The 19,710-nt window shown below is 53.5% G+C and overlaps 9 protein-coding genes across 9 annotated transcripts; 3 read left to right on the forward strand and 6 right to left on the reverse strand.

The window, feature by feature from the left end:
* Positions 1-533: 533 nt before the first annotated feature.
* Positions 534-1,997, reverse strand: GCG54_00015438 (Monocarboxylate transporter 12; the record flags this gene model as incomplete). The annotated part of the gene is made up of 3 exons (XM_045415222.1): positions 534-1,504; positions 1,643-1,741; positions 1,793-1,997. 3 exons carry the CDS (start codon positions 1,995-1,997, stop codon positions 534-536), a joined length of 1,275 nt encoding a protein of 424 aa, XP_045259220.1.
* A 311-nt stretch (positions 1,998-2,308) lies between these two features.
* GCG54_00015439 (uncharacterized protein) lies at positions 2,309-3,215 on the reverse strand (the record flags this gene model as incomplete). Its single annotated transcript, XM_045415223.1, has 2 exons — positions 2,309-2,899; positions 3,195-3,215. 2 exons carry the CDS (start codon positions 3,213-3,215, stop codon positions 2,309-2,311), a joined length of 612 nt encoding a protein of 203 aa, XP_045259221.1.
* Positions 3,216-3,655: 440 nt separating this feature from the next.
* GCG54_00015440 (Fujikurins efflux protein) lies at positions 3,656-5,239 on the reverse strand (the record flags this gene model as incomplete). The annotated part of the gene is made up of 2 exons (XM_045415224.1): positions 3,656-4,657; positions 4,706-5,239. The coding sequence occupies 2 exons, from the start codon at positions 5,237-5,239 to the stop codon at positions 3,656-3,658; spliced, it is 1,536 nt and encodes a 511-aa protein (XP_045259222.1).
* Positions 5,240-7,146: 1,907 nt separating this feature from the next.
* On the reverse strand, positions 7,147-8,413 carry GCG54_00015441 (Altered inheritance of mitochondria protein 24; the record flags this gene model as incomplete). Its single annotated transcript, XM_045415225.1, has 3 exons — positions 7,147-7,995; positions 8,049-8,167; positions 8,227-8,413. The coding sequence occupies 3 exons, from the start codon at positions 8,411-8,413 to the stop codon at positions 7,147-7,149; spliced, it is 1,155 nt and encodes a 384-aa protein (XP_045259223.1).
* Positions 8,414-9,008: 595 nt separating this feature from the next.
* On the forward strand, positions 9,009-11,214 carry GCG54_00015442 (Kinesin-like protein KIF22; the record flags this gene model as incomplete). The annotated part of the gene is made up of 2 exons (XM_045415226.1): positions 9,009-9,219; positions 9,278-11,214. 2 exons carry the CDS (start codon positions 9,009-9,011, stop codon positions 11,212-11,214), a joined length of 2,148 nt encoding a protein of 715 aa, XP_045259224.1.
* A 576-nt stretch (positions 11,215-11,790) lies between these two features.
* Positions 11,791-12,846, reverse strand: GCG54_00015443 (uncharacterized protein; the record flags this gene model as incomplete). The annotated part of the gene is made up of 2 exons (XM_045415227.1): positions 11,791-12,578; positions 12,636-12,846. 2 exons carry the CDS (start codon positions 12,844-12,846, stop codon positions 11,791-11,793), a joined length of 999 nt encoding a protein of 332 aa, XP_045259225.1.
* A 1,223-nt stretch (positions 12,847-14,069) lies between these two features.
* GCG54_00015444 (uncharacterized protein) lies at positions 14,070-14,816 on the forward strand (the record flags this gene model as incomplete). The annotated part of the gene is made up of 1 exon (XM_045415228.1): positions 14,070-14,816. The coding sequence occupies one exon, from the start codon at positions 14,070-14,072 to the stop codon at positions 14,814-14,816; it is 747 nt and encodes a 248-aa protein (XP_045259226.1).
* A 933-nt stretch (positions 14,817-15,749) lies between these two features.
* GCG54_00015445 (Cyanide hydratase) lies at positions 15,750-16,955 on the forward strand (the record flags this gene model as incomplete). Its single annotated transcript, XM_045415229.1, has 3 exons — positions 15,750-16,021; positions 16,081-16,419; positions 16,484-16,955. 3 exons carry the CDS (start codon positions 15,750-15,752, stop codon positions 16,953-16,955), a joined length of 1,083 nt encoding a protein of 360 aa, XP_045259227.1.
* Positions 16,956-17,054: 99 nt separating this feature from the next.
* Positions 17,055-18,722, reverse strand: GCG54_00015446 (uncharacterized protein; the record flags this gene model as incomplete). The annotated part of the gene is made up of 2 exons (XM_045415230.1): positions 17,055-17,883; positions 17,947-18,722. 2 exons carry the CDS (start codon positions 18,720-18,722, stop codon positions 17,055-17,057), a joined length of 1,605 nt encoding a protein of 534 aa, XP_045259228.1.
* Positions 18,723-19,710: the final 988 nt, after the last annotated feature.

The raw sequence follows: 19,710 nt of genomic DNA on the forward strand, positions 1-19,710 counted from the left end.
GTCGCAGTAAAGTTTACGATCCCCACTCCTCACCAGCCATGTATGCGGTAAATGTATGGGGAAGTTGTGTATATCTGTAGAAGAGACAGCGGCGAGAACATCTCAAGCCGAGTAACTCTAGGAGAAATCAACACATTAATGGTGGTAGAGGAAGGAAGCCTGGCCATCACTTCAATTAATTAATTTTGTCTGGGAAGTTGGTGAGCGGTTTGGTCGCCAGTCGGGGTGATGCTTGGTGATCAGCATTAATCCCACAAATGTTTCTCCCAAGCGCCCCGTATGGACTGCGGCCCCTCTTGGATAGTAAGGCGGAACAAGTATGATTTTCTGAATATTTATAACTACCTTTCTCATAGCCTACTTCAGTTTGGGAACTTCTCTACATGTACTTGTAGAGCTAACTAGCAAAGAATTCCAACTGCCTACAAGTACTTCTCAACGACTTTTATGGGTTGAATTTTGTTTGAAGCGAGTCCTTACAACACTTGATTGGAAACACTGGCCTTCCATTGCTTCATCTGACAACAAGATACTTACCCTTCTCGAGGCCAGCAGGGTTTTGCGTATCTCAAGCCAATGGCGACGGTGCTAAACACCATACAAGATCCCGTAAAAACAACTACCCCTTTGTACTTGACGAGGCCGTAACTCTCCGCCGACGTGATGTGATGTAGGAGGTTTCCGCTTATTGGCCCAGCCAAAACATTGCCTACCCCTTTCCCAAAATTGAAAAGACTGAAGATCATGGGAACAGCAGTCGAGTCGGTGCTCACTGCAGTCGTCATCCTTGCCCACATGGCTGTGAAGCCAGCTGCGAAGAAGCCGTAGACCAAGGCGAAGACAATGAGAAGCGGCAAGGTGTGAGCAAGACCCCAGAGGGCGAATGCTGAGGTTGCTGAAATGACCGTGGAAACGATGGTAAGTGCCTCGAGGGGCACCTTTCTGTCAGATAACCAGCCGAAGGTGAGCTGGCCGGCAACTTGCGAGACGCTCATCAAAGCAAGCAGAAGAGCACCGTCTCTTCCGCTCAGGCCGATGGATGCGGCATATGATGGAAGCCACAGTGACGGAAAGAAGTAGCCCAGACCTTGTGCAATGTTGGAAATAGAAAAGACCCAGAAGAGGGCATCGCGAAGAAAGCTCCAGTCCATACGGGTTGAGGTGCTATGAACGGAAGTCGGCAAGCGACCTTTCAGAAATGGGATCAACGGCCCAGTCAAGACAAATAGAGCAACAGCAATAGCACGCAGCGTCGTCTGGTAGCCGTACTTGTCTAGGAGTGCCTCGATGGCGAATGGGAAGACGGCCCCAGAGACACCCGATGAGCTGCATAGCAGTCCGTAAGCCATGCCGCGGCGGGTGATCCAGTACTCGTTAACCATGGTGAGGATCGGGTAGTAGAAAATGAGGAACCCAACTCCGTAGGCGACTCCTTGAGTAAGGATGAGAGTCTCGACGGTGGTGCAGAACGAGGCGAGGACGACTCCTCCTATGCAAACGAGCCCTGGGTCCCATATCAGTGACATTCCATGAAGATTCGGCACATGTGGCTACTTGCATCCAGCCCAAATCATCTGTGTCTGAAAGCGCTGGAATCGCTTGATCAAGGGTGTAACGGCCGGTGCGCCGAGATAACTGATACCAGAAGCGACACTACCAACGACCGGGATGTAGCGGTTGCTCTCAAAGGCGGGCTGTTTGGAGTAGTAATTCTGAAAGACACCGAAAGAAAGCGGGAAGCCTGAAATGAATCAGCCATCGACGCTGCAAGACTGAGACCGGAAGGTGTCACCCCATAAGAGAGCCTCAAAAACAAACGCAGTCAAGAGGAGCTTCCACGCGGCAAAGCCTCGGTCGGTGGGCTCGAGCTGGTGGTGATGCTGCTCTCCATGGCTTTCGGTCGAGTCGTTCGGGTCGATTATTCGTTCGTCTGTGTGAAACGATGCGGCCGAAGGCGTCGCCAGTTCGATTGATTCCACGTTCGAATGAGCGGACATGTTGAACTGTCTACGCGAGAGAATAACGGCAATGAGAAGATGTCTGGTTGATAGCATTTTATGAGTGACCCTATATCACGGCTGCGGGGAATGTGAGCCGAGGCTAGCCTGGCTGCTCCGGTGATCGCTGATCTTGTATGCTTGGCGCCGAATGCTAGTCGTTCTCATGACATTCGGTAGCGTTTACCACTCTTTCATAGTAGCAATGCCATCACGCGTTTTACTTGATAGCGCATGCTAGACAGAGACATCGGATATTTTGGGACGGATTGAACCTGCTTCACTACTGCAAGTCGCAGTGATGCACTCGTTCACTGCAGTATCTCGCCTCCTGAGCCCTGGCTTCCATCCTTAGATCCCAGGTACATAATGTCGTGGAAAATCTGAAGCCACTCGTCCTCTTCTTTTCTCCACCAGTACTGCACTTTCACCATGAGTGAATCATCTATGTCAATGGCGACAACAGGTTCATCCCACAAGTCGACTCTCATCCCGACCCAGCCCTCCGACCTAGCCTTTTTCTTGACGTCCTCAGCCGAAGAAAACCCAGCCGGGATGACATGTTCATCAGTGCCGAACTCATACTCGGCGTCTGTTAATGACCGTATGGTATAGTAGCCTTTGGTCTTGAGTGTGCCTGTGTCTTCGTCTGAGAGGGAGCTTTTCTTCGGAGATGTCTCGTGAAGGTATCGCACGATGGTCTCCCTGTCGCGAGCAGCGAACGAGGGTTTAGGTCGACATATCTGGTAGCATGACGGAGAAAAGAAGGCTCCCTTGGCGTCGATATCTTTCGTATGGCGGTAGGAGGCGTAGAGGTCTTTCAGGTGATTGACAAGCGCTGGATCGATCTGAGGAGATGCCATGATCGCGGAGGATGATGTCGCAGACCCAGCCGATGTGTCCTACGGAATGTTTAGAAGCAACGGTTGTTCAGTTTTGAGCAGGGCCGTAGTTGCACGCAACCCATTGGGGATGCGACTCTCGGTAGGCCAGATTGTGTCAGCTTTTAGCGTGGTATCAGCACACCATGAGATGCATACCCGGCTGCCTGCCATAAGCCAAGGTCAATGGGTGAAGGTCCCAATTGCAGAGATGCCATCCAGAAAAGGCAATATGAGCGCTGATTACGCTCAGGATTTTCGAATATTGTGCAACTTGCCCGGACCATCTTCAGACCGGCCTCAATCCGACACCGACCCGGAGCAGCAAAGACGGCATTTTGACGTGGCGTTCCTGTCTTAGACGTGGCACTCCGGACTTGATGTGGGGGAGATCCGTCTCTCTTCCTGCCAAGAACTCATAAAATACACAGGGGACGGGAAGCCAAATCTTAATGAGTGGTGTATCATTACTATTGTTCTATGTTTTCGCCCGCGAACGCAAGTGCGTGTTTTGGTATCAAGTATCCACAGCGTCAATCCCTTCTTCGTCCCGACCGGCGTCTCTAAACGTTTTCTTACGGCCTCAGACCCGTCACCGATCATGGACCATCTTTGATATCCCTTGGCTCGATTCTTTGGATCAATGCCACAAGCCGGATGAGCGGCATAAATGGCCACCGTACGGAGCCGAAGGTCCGTGTTTGTAGGCCGAAATGTCCGTCCCCAGGACGGCTCTCCGCCCGTTAAACTTTCGCCTCCTCGATAAACCAAACTCAATTATACAACCTTCAACTTCAGTCCAACCTGTACCGTACGCGCAGCGATGAACACGCCCACAGCCGCGAGCATAGCGAACCCGCAGAACAGCTGCAGGCCGAGGAAGCTGCCACCCTGCGACGCGACAATCGCGCCAGCAATGGGGCTGCCCGTCAACGCGCCAAAGGACTGAACGGCAAACGCGGTTCCGGTCCGGATGCCAATCTGTCTAATGTCCGAGATCTGGGCAATCAGCGCCGGGGCCAGTGAGATGAAACCGCCCGACGAGAAACCGAAGATGACCAGGAAGACGATGATGGCGGCGTTGCTCTTGCCCGGGATCCAGAGCGCGAGGCAGAAGAGGGCGCTGATGAAGGTGATGAGGATCATGACGTTGAAACGGCCCATCTTGTCGGCGACGATGCCCGGGATGATGCGGCCGAGAATGCTGACGGCGTTCATGATGGGGAGCAGGTAGATCACCAGGTTCTCGTCCATGCCCTGCGCCCGCGCCTGTAGGATGACAAAGTTAAACGGCAGAAACATGCCCCAGAAGAAGAGGAACAGGCCGAAGATGGTGATGGCGAAGGCGGGCTGGCGGAAGCCGTCGAGGTACTCTTGCAGGACGAAGGGCCGCGGCCTGGGCGGCAGGCGCGACTTGACCGTCAAGCACGCGATGCTCAGCAGGAAGAGGAACAGGAAGGCGACGGTGCGGATGGCCCACGGGAAGCCGACTTGCGGGATCATCTTGGACATCATGATGGGCAGGATGACGCCGCCGAGCGAGGACCCCGAGACCATGATGCCCAAGGCGGCACCTCTGCGGCGGAAGAACCACGACGTGACGGAGGCCATGCAGGCGTTGAAGGCGGCGCTGGATCCGATGGAGGATACCAGACTTTGGGCGAGGATGAACTGGTAGTACTGCGTCGACAGCGAGGTCATCATCAGGCCAAAGACGTAAACGATGGTGCCTCCGTAGAGGAGGTATTTCGGGCCGTATGAGTCGTACAAGCGACCGAACTACGGCCAGTCAGCGACAGCACTTCGATTGGAAAATGGCAAACCTACCAAAGCGCCCATGAACGTCATCGTCCACACCTGCAAACTCGTAATCCACGACACCGTCGAAGAAGGATATCCCCTCAACGGGCCCTCCAGGTAATACGCCTGGAAGACGCCAACGCAGTTAATCAGCCCGAACGTGCAGAACAGCGCGCACCAACCGCCAAAGACGACGAGCCAGGCCTGTGTGCCGCCGTCCGGGAAGTCGGCGGGGTTGAAGCCCGGCGCGGCGGCTGCGGGTGGCGCCGCGGGTGCGTCGCCGTCTTTCTTGGCATCCTGCCTGTCGGCGGCCGGCGACGCCAAGCCGCCCTTTTCGATGTCGGCCTCGGCGACGTTGGCGGGTTCCGGGTAGATGTTTGCCTCGGTCTCGCGCTGCTGGGAGGGGATGCGCTCCATTGATGGATGGCGGGTGGATGTCCCGTAGGGCGAGCGGTCCCCCGTCTCCTTCGTCTTTTCTGGGTCCGTCCTTGCGGGGGCTTGTGGCTTCTCCATCACGGTCGAGGAGTTGGACGACGTCGAGAGGGCGTCGTTGGAGCGCATCGCTGCGATGGGAGTTGGTGTTTGGGATTGGCCTTCCTCTCAGCAATCGATGTGCTGTTCCCTTGGTTCAATATCGTTATTATTTGGGGGGGGAAGCCTCTCGAGTGGGAGATCTCAATGCACCCCTTTTGTTGATCGTCCCAGGCGAAAAATTCTCGAACACAAGAACCCTGCTGGCCGATGAGATGTGGTGGGGCCGGGTGGCTGTCTGTCGCGTTCCTCTCGTGGTGGCGAGCTTGTCTCGAGGGACGAGATCGGATGGCAGCTCGACGCACTTTGTGTCTTCTGAGGAAGCCTTCAAGCGACGGAGTCAAACAATGGCGGATACACAATGCCCGTTTGTCATGATGCGGCTCAGCTGGCAGGATGAGCAAGATTAATAATTGGAGAGCCAGGCAGATGAGGTAGAGACACGGCAAATTCGACACTCCAGGCTCGCGTTCTTCTCGCTCTTTACCATGGCATTCTTGCCAGGCTCGGAGAAAAAGCAGCACCAGTGTGTGCGGGCACGCAGTAGGCTGCCGCCAGCTTTCCTTCTGACAGCCCTCTGACAGACCCATGCTCGGGTTTAGACGCCATGCTCTTCTTGATCGACGCAATTCTGGGTCACTCCCTCTGAGATTCTGGGGACTCGGGGAAGAGGGGGTTGGGCTGGGCTCCACGCCGCCCGGGGTTAAACAGCTTCGGCCGTTTGATAGCTCTTTACCGCGTTGGGTATCTGTAGTTCGTTCAAGAACCGTTCGTTTTGCCCGGCCGAAGTACGTAAATTGCCGGGAAGGAGATCAATAATTGCGTTGCTAACAGTGTCAGTTATTTTGATACATCTCGGGGTGATGTCCGCGTCTTCTGTGGCTCCCTGGCCTGCAGAGAGCGACCGTGGAAGAAACAGTCTGGTTTTCCACACCGTAGTGGACGTCGGAGATCGTGTCACTCTTTTCTTCTTCTTTTCCCGAAGAGACTAATGCGAAAAAGCTACTTGCAAAAGGAATCAGCCAGTGCAGCTTAGCGCTTAAAAAGTCGGTCAGCGGTCCTCAATGGCCACGAGAACTATTGCGTTTTCATTTTTTTTTTTTTCTTCAGACGGCATTTTGTTGCCGGTAAGATGCGTAAGTTGGCTGCACAGTTGGTAAGCAAGTTAATTCGCGGCGCTCCCAGATTGAGATTCCAGAGAGTCGCCATGCATCAGGTTGCGAATCCCATAATCTGGTTCTTCAGCGCCTGACAAGACCGAAATGGCTGCGAGATGATGAGATCTGACTCCGGGGGAAATATCCTGGCCCGGAGCTGGCTTCCGATGTGGGGGGCGCGCATGGTCCCTTTGGCTCGGCGTTGAGACGAAAACGCCAGGCCCGAACATCTGGAATTGCAATGGCACGTTGAACCTCTTCCAATCACTGGGCGCAAACGGTTGCAAAGGGTGTGCTCGGCTTTCGCCTCGGAAATCGAGCCAGTGTTTTCAGGTACGCTAAATAGCTAGAATGTACGTAGATATTGACACCAGTCCCAGCGACTTTGGCCTCTGTGCATAGTGAAGCCACCACGTGGAATAGACGTGCGCGCCGTCAACCAAGCTTCTTTTGATGGAACACCAATGCGTCGGGGCTTGTTTGCTGGAGATTGGGCCGTTATCAGTCGGAGAACGAGACACATCAGATCTCCGAGATCCAATCTCACGTCGAAATGCATTCGTATCTGAGTCCGCACACCCGCGGCTGACATATCTGGTCCGGACAGAGGCCCGTCTCACGCGCCCGCAACCGAGCCGCGTCTCTCCTGGTGCTCAAGTTTGATCTGTTGTATTACACAGTAGATGTACATTTGTCAGCCTTGTGGCTGCGTGGTGTGATTGTGAACAATCCTTTGCGGCGTAGCAACGCCTTGTTCTTAACTCCGGCTTCATGGTGATTCTACCTCACAAACTCCTTCAGATCCTTGGCGTCCTCAAAGTTGACCTTGCCGTCGCGGCTGATGTTGGCGACATGAATGGCAGAGGGGCCCTGCTCGACTGAGGCGGGCGGCTTGGCCTCGGCTTTGGGCTTTGTGGTGAGCTCAACTGCCTCGGCAGCAACGCCAGCAGGCGCGTCCGCGATCTCGTTGACTTCCTTGTTGGTGAGAGAGTCAGCGACTCTGACGCCCCTGCTGGACATCAGGATGGTAGTAGGTCCGCGGAATTGGAGGAACAGGCGGTCGCCCCAGATGGTGCGACGCAGCGTTGTTCGCAAAGAGAAGAGCCAGCGCGCGAGCGTCTTGTAGGTGCTGGTGTCTCGCATGTTCTTGACGAACTCGGTCTCGGGAAGGAGGCCAGTGATGCTTGGGACCTGGAAGCGCAGGATATTGGACTTGAGGCGGAAGGGGAGAGGGGGATTCCGGGAAACTGAGTATGCGACCACGTGGGACGGATGGGCAACGAACTCTTCGCCCTCGGAAAGGTTGAGCTCGTAGATCTGGCCCGGAGATGACAGCGCTGCCAGGCCACGGCCGGTAAGGTGGGTGTTTCCCCAGTGGGCGACGGAGAGACCACGAGCGATGCGGGGAGATACGGAAAGAGTGTGTCCCGTCCATGCGAGGAGCGCATTGCGCTGGGTGATCATGTAGTCGGTCGTGCCATCGAGGTGGAGGACAGAAAACGTCGTGGTTGGCGACTTTGTGGAAATGAGAGCCGTCAGAGGCGTCGAGGAGGAAATGCGCTGATAGAGGAAAGGAACGCCGAGGAAGGCTCGTGTCAAGGGGGAAAGAATCGAGAGTGTGGATTGGGCCTATATGGAAGGTCAGCACTATCGATGGTGTTCGTCGTAGTATGTTCCCTCACATTCTCAGCCTTGCCCGCGACGGCAACGAGAGTGCCTCTCCTCGTGTAGAGCTGTTGCGAGGCAGACAGGGTGACGGAGAGGAGGGAATAGGGCGAGCCGAGGACCTCAAAGCGGGCATCTGCATATCAACACATTAGCATGCAGCCCCGTCATAGTCCCTCAAAGGTAATCGCATACCGGCCGAGTCCCTCAGGGCGGTGCCTCGAGCTCTGAAAACATCCCCGCCAACCTTTGGAGCTTCAGTCGTCGGCGCCGCACTGATTTGGATGCTCCTGCACTGCCGGCAGACGTAGGAGGGCGTCTGCCCCGGTCGCGCACCGCGAGCTGTCCTCAGCAGGGACAATTGGGCACGCATGGCGGACATTTGGGGGGGTGATGACGTCGGTCGTTGGATCGTGACCTCGAAGCTCCAGACCAGCAGCTCCCGGCGGCTCGATCACGAATTGAAGATGCAACGGCAAAAAATCGGAGCGGAGCTGGCGGGGGCCGGGAGAACCTGGCTTCCGGCCCGAGACTCTTGGGTTGAGGAAGGTGGGAAGGTCCAGGACCTGACCCGTGCCTGCCCACCTTCCCAGTGCTTAGGTAAGACCGCATCAGGTACGTCTCCTTTCACCGCTCACCTTCGCGAACGGCTTAGCGCCATCACCCCGGCGACGACTTATGACGCGGGCCTGTTGACAAGGGTCTCGGACCCTCACTTTTGCATATTCCTTGCACAACACTGAATCCGTCGAATCCACGCCTGAACCCTTCCAACTTGGAAACCTTAGGCAACCTCGAAATCGTCAAATCTCTTTCTCATCAAACCAATTTCCCGCCTTCGCGTCCCCTCGAAACCGACACGACGGCGACGACGACACGCTTCGCTCTGCGTCTCTGTCTCCAATCTGTTCCTCACCAGCGTGTCCAGGCAGCTTGCTACCTCCTCCCAAGTAATCCTGGACTGACTGTGGCCCACGATGTCGGTTCGTGTGGTCGCCCGCATTCGCCCTCTCCTCGAGAAGGAGCTGGACAAGGACACCATCGTCCGGGCTGACAGCTCCGAGGAGGGCAAGCACGCCACGCTCGTCAAGATCCCGAACCCCAAGAACGAGACCGAAGAGTTCTCCTTCGCGTTCCAAAGTGTTTACGACCAGGTTACGACGCAGGAGGAGCTCTTCACCGCCGAGGGTACGCGATACACGCCAATTTCGAGATAACGCGTTCCATCTTGTACTAACTTCACCAGTCGCGCCCCACCTCAAGGCGCTCTTCCAAGGCCTCGATGTCACCATTTTCGCATACGGAGTCACGGGAACCGGAAAGACGCACACCATGCGCGGCGGCTTGAAGCTGGCCGACCGAGGCGTCATCCCCAGATTGCTGAGCGGAGTCTACCGACGCGGCAAGAAGATCGCCAAGGACTCGGGAGGCAACACGACGGTCGATGTTGCCCTGTCCTACTACGAAATCTACAATGACAAGGTCTTTGACCTGTTCGAACCCCCAGAGAAGCGCAGCGCTTCAGGTCTCCCTCTCCGCGAGAAGGATGGAAAGACCCAGGTCGTGGGTCTTTCAGAACGGGCATGCGAGGACCTCCAAGACTTCTCGAAGCTCTACATCGAAGCGAACAACAACCGCGTCACCGCCGCCACGAAGCTTAATGCTCACAGCAGTCGAAGTCACGCTATTTTGAGAGTGAAGGTCACGCAGACGACGGGAGACACCATCCGCGAGAGCACCGCATCGGCCATTGATTTGGCAGGCTCGGAGGATAACCGCCGGACGGACAACGGCAAGGAGAGACTTGTCGAGTCTGCCGCCATCAACAAGAGTCTGTTCGTTCTGTCTCAGTGTATCGATGCCATTGGTCGTGGGGATAAGCGAATTCCATACCGCGAGTCCAAGATGACTCGTATTCTCAGCCTCGGCCAGAACAACGGCATCACCATCATGATTCTCAACCTCGCACCCATCCGCAGCTACCACCTCGATACCCTGAGCAGTTTGAACGTCAGCTCCAGAGCCAAGCGAATCGAGGTCCGCGAGATCGAGAACGAAGTCGTCTTCAAGCAGGTGCCCCGCACGAACTCCGCCAACTCCACACTTGCACACCGCCAACCTCTCCGCCCGCTGGCGAACGTTCACAATATCCACAGTGGTACGATCGCTGCCAAGGAGAAGGAAAAGAAGGAGGACGTTACCCGCCCAGTAAAGGCCTTCAACGTGTTCGCTGATCGTAACAAGCCGGCTGCCCCCACCCGCCCTACTGCAAACACTACCCAAATCCGCAAGCCGGCCATCGTTGTGGAGAAGGAGGCAGCGCCCAAGGTCTCGAAGCTGGCTCGTCCTGCCTCCTCGGCCCAGCCAGCTCAGCAGAAGCTGTCAATCTCTGCAGAGCAGTTAGAGGCCCTTGTGGAGAAGAAGGTCAGCGAGATCCTCAAGTCTAGGGAAAACAAGGAGATCGAGCCTGCGCCGGCAGCTGCCCACCCCGATATCAACGAAGCGGTGCAGCGTCGCCTGGAGGCATTGGAGCGCCGGATTGAGAACGAGGAGCGTGACCGAGATGACAGCCGCTCTGAAGGACTCCGCTATCTGCTGGCTGCCAGACAAGCAAAGGAGCATGGTGACGATGTTGGGGCGCTCAAGATGTACGAGCTTGCCCTCCCGTTTTTCCCGGGACAGGCGAAGCTGCTAGGCAAGATTGAAAAGTTGAGGTCAAAGATTGGTAACAGCCTCGCAATCGAGGTGGGCATGCCCTCTCCTAGCAAGCGTGATAGACACGAGAAGAAGCGCAGACGGGTCGCGTACGACAGTGACGACGAGTTCCAGCACGCCGAGGCAGACGAAGATATGAGCTTCGTCGATGTCGCCGCCAAGTCGAAGAGCCGAAAGGCCAAGTCGACAAAGCCTGCCACCAGGCTGCCTCTCCCCGAACCCAGCGGACCCGCGTCCCCACAGACGCAGTCTTTGTTGAACATTGTCAATTCCCGCGACCTCGCACAGATCAAGAGCCTCCACGGCTTCGGATCCAAGAAGGCACAGGACCTGGTTGACTACCTCGAGGAGATGCCGGAAGAGCAGGGCGGGAACATTGAGTCCCTGGCACAGCTGAGAACCATCCCTGGAATGGGTGGTCGCACCGTTGATCGCGCGTATGATGGTATGGTCGGCGTCGCTGTTTAGAGCGAGTTATATCCCATCCTTGCATTGAAACGCCGGTGGCTTTCACAGGGGCATTGGCATTGGCACGGTGTTTTTGGAGTTTTCAGCATGCAGGCCGCGGTGGCCTTGAAAGATAGGTTGCTTTTAGACTGTTGCATATTTGTGCGAGCACTGCTTCGAATCACAGCTTCAGGATGGTCTGGTTTGACCATAACAAAATTACTCCGTTTTGCTGTATCCCGTCATCAATGAATTTGATTTTTCCCGAAGCCACACTCATTGTATCCCGGATGTTACCCTTTGTCGCATTCTTTCAAGTCCATCTATCCTGGAATCTTCGCTTGTCGGGTCTAATATGATTCCCATATTTATTGGAGCAGTATACTTCTCTAAGCACGACGAGGGAAAGATAAAAGTTGAATTACTATGAGGTCTGTCATAAACTGCACGGGGAAAATGAGACCAGACTTACCTGAGGCACGCCGCCACCAAATGATACAACCACCTTGGAGCTCGACAACGGAAGTTCGGAAGAAAATCAGCACATTGCAGAAAAGAGTCCAGCATGCCAACACATGCGCCATGCTCTCATCCATCCTACACAGCAAACTCCATCGGTCTGGGCCCGGTGTGGCCCCCAAACAAATGCATGACCCAATCTTTAAATCGCTCCCAGACAGCACAAACCTTGTCCCAAAGAAAGGACAGTGCTCCTTTCAGCCAGTCCATAAGACTCTCCCATGGTATGAAATAGACAGCTGCCGCGGCAGTTACTCCCATTACAACGCCCGGCCCTGCTGCGGTGAAGACAGTGGCAGCTTTGGCACCAGCCGCACCGAGCTCCAGAGCATGGAAACCAAAGGCGTACTTGACATAGACACCGCCCACTGCTGCATTCGCAGCGATCTTGAGTATCACAGTCCCGACGGCGAGACCTACGATCGCTGAGACCACTCCCCTTACATCATTCCAGCGAGTTTTACCGGACAGCGTGTCGAAGTGCTGACGTAGCTCGGCCTGTTCCGACTGGGTGAACTGGTTTCGACATCGTGCCCAGTTTGGAATGTTGGCAATGTCGGCGAGCCTAATCCGGACCCCTCGTTTGTGACCTAGGAGTAGAGTGTGATGTTTATGTCGGTGTGCTTGCCACTTATCCAAACGGACGTTGTTATAAGTGGACGATCCATCGACATAGAGCTTCCCCTTAGTACCTTCTGCCGCGCATCGGAGGACTTTCAGCTGGTCGAAGTGCGATGGGACATGGAACCAGATCTCATCCACGTCAGGGCTGACTAGCAGATTGAGAATGTGGTGCTTGGATCTGGTCTTGATCGCTGCGATGGTGTCTTGAAGCCCTTGGGCAGTGGTGAAGAGCATTGGAGGGGCTTGAGTGACTGGTCAGCAGGACCGTCGGCGGGGTAGCATGATGCCAAGATACTCACGTTTTCGTCGGATGAGTCCAAGTAGCTTCGGACCTTCTGCGCATACCTTCTCCAGCTCATCCAAGCTCTGCTTCCGTACGACACCGATCGTTAGGCTCTCATCGTTCCTCTCCTTCACCACAACACCAGCGACGGCGCTGACCTCTGTCTTGATAGACTTATGGGACAGGGTACTAGACGATGTGATATCGGACCATCTGCTCGACACCATTTTGGCAAGTATGGAACGATGGTAGTAACGGAGTATCGATGGCAGTGCTTATAGACGAGGTCTTCAGAGGGAGGCAGGTCGGTAGAGGTGTTGTGGCAGGTAGCCTTTCAGCTATCAAGATTCCGAGAAGATCGATTGGGCAATCAAAAAAACACGCAAGAGCCAGAGGATTACAAGCTCTTTCAAAGATAGAAAGTAAGAGTAAAAGCGACCTGAAGAAGGAAGAGTCTTGACAGCTTTTGGGGGATTCGGGCAGTGTTTTATGAGTCTGAGAGCACTCCATCTACAAGCTCGTGCAAAGCGTAGCTTGCAGATGACAGAGCACAAGGTCTCGATGATTCTCTCGAGATATCTGTGGTACTATGTCGTCAGTACATGACAATATGCAAGGACATTTCAACAGCCAATAGATGATCAGCCTGGCTGGACCATCGTGTGTGATTTTGGGGATCAGCCATGCAGCTCATGCACCGCACATGCATACGCCAACAAACATCCGGTAGCTCGAGTCGCACTACTGCGCGAACATTAGCCAAACAAAATAGAGGCTCTCAATCATGAGTGTCATCTGGTTTTCTCCTCTTCCAAATGGTTGTTGGTCTCACAAGGACGTGGAGGCGGGCGGGGTAATCCGTTCATGTGCGACCAAGCCCTGGCGCAGGACATGAGGTGTTCGCTGACAATGCAAAACAGTCTTCTGCGGCTTAAGCTTACTCAAACCTGTTATGTCCAATCTCAGAACCGATCACGCTTCATATTTGTCTCGAAAGATACGAGCAAACGTCTTGTCCCACCCGCCCTTCATAATTCACCTACAATCGACCTTATGTCGTTCGTTCGGGGCTCTATCACGCACAGCGAGTCACCTTCCCGTGTGCAGTGGGAGGAGATGAAATCAAAGATCACCGAAATATGGCTGCATAGAGCGTGCACTAGCCAGAACCTTGTTGAGATACTACGTCGTGAGTATGGATTCATGGCCACGTATGTGACGAGATCTTGGTTTCATGGCGAAGTAGACCGATCTAACTATACCACGCAGGCCCAAAACGTGCGCGACTCATCTTCAACGATGGGGCCTGACTACTTACAGGAGACGAGCAGCTTCTCCAGGATCAGAGCAGCCATCACAGCCTACGAGGAAGCGAAAAGGCCAGCCATTGATACGAGAGGATGAGACGCGGCTACGAAGAACCGTTCTTCCCAATCCGTCCACAAACAAAATGCTTAGGCCTGCATCCTACCGATCACTGGAACTGATGCAATACTGTATTGACCGCTTCATCGAAGCAGCCTTCGGGAAAGCAGCTCAGAACCTCTCCTTTCTCGACTTGATGCGGTCAAAAGGAGATGGTGGCCTCAACTGGGAACGCATAGGTGATTTGTACTGCATGGCCGAGAGAAACTTTCGTGATCAACGGTTCAGATTTCGTGCCGGGCGTAAGAAACACTCCCAGAGCAGCCTGAAGGTATTGAGGAACTCGAGGGGCCTTGATCAGGCTCGTTGTCAGGTGCGGCTTTTGTTTCAGGCAGAGCATCATGGGTATTCAAGAGCCCTGGCAAAAGTAACGAACCCATCAGCATTGCAACGACTCAAACAAGCCATGGCCCCTCCATCGATAGACGCTCAGCGTACCAGACATCGCATTTTCATTGTCAATTTCTGGCGCCTGTGTCATCGGCTTCTCAGGAACGATCTGGCATGGCCACAGTACGACTACTCTTATGTTGAAGACTTCCTCTTGGAGTTGGAAATCGTCATTGTTAAGGAATATGGTCCATACCACCCGCTATGTAAGCTGTTGGTGGCGCTTGTAAAGCTGTTGGGAGAGGTGTCAAAAGCGGATATGCTGGAGGTTCTGAGCCTTGGTGTTTCTCGAACTATTCAGTCCATGGCGCCAGGTATCACTTCGGTGCAGAAGCGAACTCTTGTCTTCCGCCGGTGGACAGCCAATATGACACATACCTGATGAAAGATTAAGATGTAGCATATTTTACAACATTATCTTCTGAATTATTTACGTTAGTCATGGTCACCTGGAGATCTCTTGAATTTGCTCAAGCGAGAAAGGATGACTACCACCAAGCGTGGCTAGAACGAGCCTTTGCCACGCTCTTATGCTGTGTTCATCCTCTTTCGGTGGAAATACCCAGCAAACATGAGCCGTAGTCATTTTCGAAGAAGACCAGGGGCACATTACCTATTGACGTACCTTAGAAAGTATTGTTCGACAGTGACGTGAGATAATCATTCATCCCACCGGGTTCCCGCCAGCTTTTGCAGGGGAAACTTGGGAACACCCACAAGATGAGCAATTTTTTATATGTTTATCGTCAAGAGCAAGCTCATTCGGGCCGATCCCCGCCTGTTGAAAGTCTTGGGGTTCGTCTTTTCAATCACCGACTACACTGACTGTGGGGCCGATACGATGTCGGCCACCGGCCCTCCCCCCGGTCAAACGCCGAGACCCATATCACAGCGTGGCGGTGGCTTGATCGGTGCGGGAGTTCAGCTTCCGCATTATCAAGATAGCACAATCCAAATCTGCCCCAACTTCAACATCGCGAGATTATTGCATAGCACAACTACGATCGTAGAAAAAAAAAAAAGGCTCAGTTGTAAGATGAACCCACTCGCCATACACCGAGATGCATGCACTTACGTATTGTGATCACATTCGTCATGATTCAAGTCCCTTGCTCTCGATTCTGGGAGATCATGTTCGGCATCGACATGCGGCTAGAGAAAACTACCTAGCTTAGAAGAGACCGACTCTGTGTGAACAAACGTGAGATATTTAAGTCTTGCATGGCCATACTACACAGAATTTTCTGAAGATAAACCCAAGCCAGAAGGTCCCTCATCAATCACAAGTTTAGCTGCCCGGACCACTGCAATCGCAATGTTTTCGAAGCGCCTTCTCGTGGCTCTTGCAGCCTTTCATGGTATCTTTGCCGCTCCCACATTCAGCAACAGCACGGTCGACCGGGCAAACCTCACGGTTGCTCTCGTTCGCACTCCTCCGCCCAATTGGCCGTTGCCACTCACGAATTACGACTTTACTGGCGTGACGTTCAACATCAGCGAGGTTGTCGACGCAGGTATCAAGTTGATTAACGACGCTAAGAGCGCCGGCTCAGACCTCATTGTCTTCCCCGAACTATGGTTCCCTGGGTAAAATTCCCTCGAAATGCAGTCGCTTCTTCCGCATGTCTGACAGGTGCAATAATCAGATTCCCCAAGGGTTCCTCAAGCAGTCACTACAACTTCACCCGAGATCACCTGCCTTCGTATATCGATAACGCCATCGTCGTCGGCGATGCTCAGTGGAGCCGCCTCATAGCTGCAGTCCAAGAGGCCGGCATCTTCGCCAACATCAATTTTGCCGAGAGAGATGGCGACTTCATGTACATGTCTCAATCCCTGCTTGGCCCTGAAGGCGACGTCTTGCACCACCGTCGCAAGCTTCGTCCGTCTGGAGCCGAGCGCTACATGTTCAGTGATGGTACTACCGACGGTCTTAAGGTCGTGCAGACCGACTACGGTCGCTGGGGAATGTTGGAATGCGGAGAGTAAGTCTCGTCAACTGAAAACGCACGCACCGGAGACGAGTGATTAGCTGACGTTCGCTCGCAGACACCTGTACCCTAGCATGACCTTCAACATGTATGTCCAACGCGAGCACGTCCACCTGGCGCCGTTCCCATACCTCGCCGGCGTCGACGACGACACTTCTCTCTGGTGGGAGAACGAGTGGATCAACACCGGAACTGTGGCAGTTTACTCCGTGCTGAGCGGCGCATACTCCCTCACGCCCTCCGTGGGCGCTTCGTTTGTCACCGATCCCCTCGGGAACCGAGTGGCGTATGTTGCTGCAAATGTGAGCTTCGAGGAGGTTCCCATTCTCTACTACAGCTTCAACACGACTAGCTTCAACAACTCGGTCACGTACGATATTAATGGCCAGGCTTCGTGGGGAACGCTGAGCCAGATGGTTGACAGCTTCCCGGAGTATGTGCCTAAAGTGGAGGGAGAATTTGTGAAGCATAAGACGAACTCGATTGCTTGGCTCAAGACTGGAGAGTTGGTTATCCCCGAAGGCGCATAAGTCATGTGAAAGGCACATCAGTCTAGAGGGCAACTCAAGAGAATCTGGGAAATATTCGAGGGATGCCTCACAGGCTGGAGTAGTAGAAAGATCTCTAGACTAACTTCCGCTTGTATCAAAATCTTGACCCTCGTACAACCATCCCAGATCTGGCAAACTGGATAAACTTCCAAAAGCCCCTAATAGCTCTGATACAGATGACATCTCGCCGGTTTGCCATGCATGCCCATTGAAGGGAGTGGCATCGTGGCCATCATAGACCCCAACACTCGTCTGTGCTGGGTCATTGAGTCGACTGAAATAGCTCGCATCTTGTCGTGGGGACTCCCTTTCCTGTGCGGATGGCTCAACAGGAGCTGCGAATGCCATTGGAAGAGCACCTACTGCTCCCCATTTTTGAGCCAACACGCGGACCACACGAATGCACTTATTAACGCGCGTGGGCCATGTCTCTCGCAGTTCATCCATAAGCCCCATCCCTGTCCGTAACCAACGCGAGCTCTGTCTCCTCAAAGTGATGTCACTGCTGGTGGCGTTCATCAGATGCACAAGAATCGCGCTTAAAAGATGATGTACTATGATCGGATGTGCCATCGTGAAGGTGTATCTGTCTCGATACAGCCGACATAGGCGTATTGTCTCTGATGCAGCGCTAGTGATAGATCGTAGTACTAGTAGTGAACTATTTGATTCGGCTTCGTTGATACCAGGGGTGTTCGAGGAGGTGAAAGATCGCAGAAAAGACGATATGATGATCATTATTGCCATATGATACTGCAAGTGAAAGAAAACGATTGGTTTTGGGGCGTCATTGTTCATGTGTAGTTGGTGTGGTTTGGAGCGGAAGAAGGTATTGAGCTGCTCAAGCGTCGATACGAGAAGCCTGATTTGCTGTGCCATAGCAAGCTTCTCAAAGGATGGGGCGAATCTCAAGTTGAACTCGTTAGAATAAGTTCCAAGGAAAGTGGCTAGCGGTGATTATGTCACTTACATCTGGTCCATGGCTTCAGCGTGGGTGTACCATAGCTGACTCTGCCATGCGAATGAGAGCTCTGCCAAGTCTGCGGTTTCGGCGTTCAACGTTGTATGAAATTCGGGCACGTTGACGCGCCGCCACGGAAGTGCACAATTCCTCCCCAAGATAGTGATTGCAGATACGTCGACGAAGTAGAACATCCAGAACGTCCTGATCTCTGGCGACGTAGGCTTCAAGGCTCTCCCAGCACATTCATCCAACGCAAGAACATGTAGTCGTAAGTGAACGCACAAACCCCCGGCCATAGAGATGAACATCCAGCCCAAGTGATCTTTTCCAATCGACAAGGATCTGAACGATAGGATACACATTCCCTGAATTACTGATAGGGTGGGCCGATAGCGACAACAGTCAAAGACGAGCTTTTCTGCGTACTTCGCAAAGTCCTCGCCCACCTTGGCCATATTCGGGTCTCGGCTTGCTAGAAAGGCGGCTCCTGTTGCAAGAATGGCAGTATGGAGGAAGGTTTCATCGATACTTTGGTACGGGTATTGATCCAGAAATGAAGGTGATGTGTATGGTGTAAATTGATGCTCTTGGTTGATGTTGTCGAGGAAGACTGATGCGAGTTCCGATAATAAGTTCGAGTCTCGACTGTAGCGAAGGATTTCATCAGGGGGTGAAATATGGGAAGATTCCACAGCGCACTCTGCTGCAATCTCATAAGAAAGAGCCGAGTCGCCGTCCTGGGTGATGACTGCGCCGTCGCCCAGGTTCATCCTCCACATCATGACACTCAGCTCTTCCAAGGCCACTGGAGATCTCTCATGGGTAGAAAATGGAGGCAGATCTTCATGATTCCGCAATGTTTCTGCGAGAAATATTGGCTCTTCGATGCCATCGCTGTGCTCCTGCTGCCGATGATTGACAAGGTTCGATTCGAAATTCTGGTGTTCATCCGGTATGAGGCCTTTGATGAGTGGCAACGGAGCCGTTTCTGTAGATGGCAAGATACCAAACTGTCGTTCATACTGTCTCACGACAGCGAGGAGAGCTTGCACCTGCTGCTCGAGACCTTTCACATAGTCTTCGTCCCAGTACTTCCTCCTAGATAGGTCCGGTTTAACTCCGCCCGAGACCACCCGGGGTTTGTCTGGCTGCAGGCAACTTACTTCTTTGGACGCTGCTCAACATACGTACAAGGTTTGCCTAGCCTAGAACATAGCGAGCACTTCGGTTTGACCCCATCGCACTCCAATATCCAATATGTCAACCAACATGATCTCCACTGCTGCATGCTCCCATGCACCCTTCGAGGTGGGGTACTAACCTTGCGTTTGCCTGACTTGCACTGCTCACATGCAAATGCCAACGTCTTATTCTTGGTTCCGGCCATCGTTGCCTAAGTTTGTACGTGTTGAAGTAAATCAGATGATCAAGACGTCAAAATCATGTCTGGTATTCTGGATTCCGAAGATGATTAGGCGTGGAATTGAGTTCCGATGACTACCGACGCTGCGGAATAGATAAGATAAGGGAGGCGGAGATTGTCCCGCTCAAAGTTCAAACACCGGAACCCCACGCACTAGCACCGGAATGTACACGTGAATCTAAGAGGTCCTGGTCAGATCTTATTAGCCGCTACCATTTAATTCATCCAGACTCTTGAATCCCAGTTCAGCTCATAACTTGGCCTGGGAGATCTTGTTCTGACTCTCGGCGCACTACTTCCAACTAGCTAGTGCCAAGCCGTCGCGACTGGTCTGTGACGCACGAATG

This window comes from Colletotrichum gloeosporioides (genome assembly GCF_011800055.1).
Source record: "Colletotrichum gloeosporioides strain Lc1 chromosome Unknown consensus_79, whole genome shotgun sequence".
Classification (NCBI taxonomy): Eukaryota; Fungi; Ascomycota; class Sordariomycetes; order Glomerellales; family Glomerellaceae; genus Colletotrichum; species Colletotrichum gloeosporioides.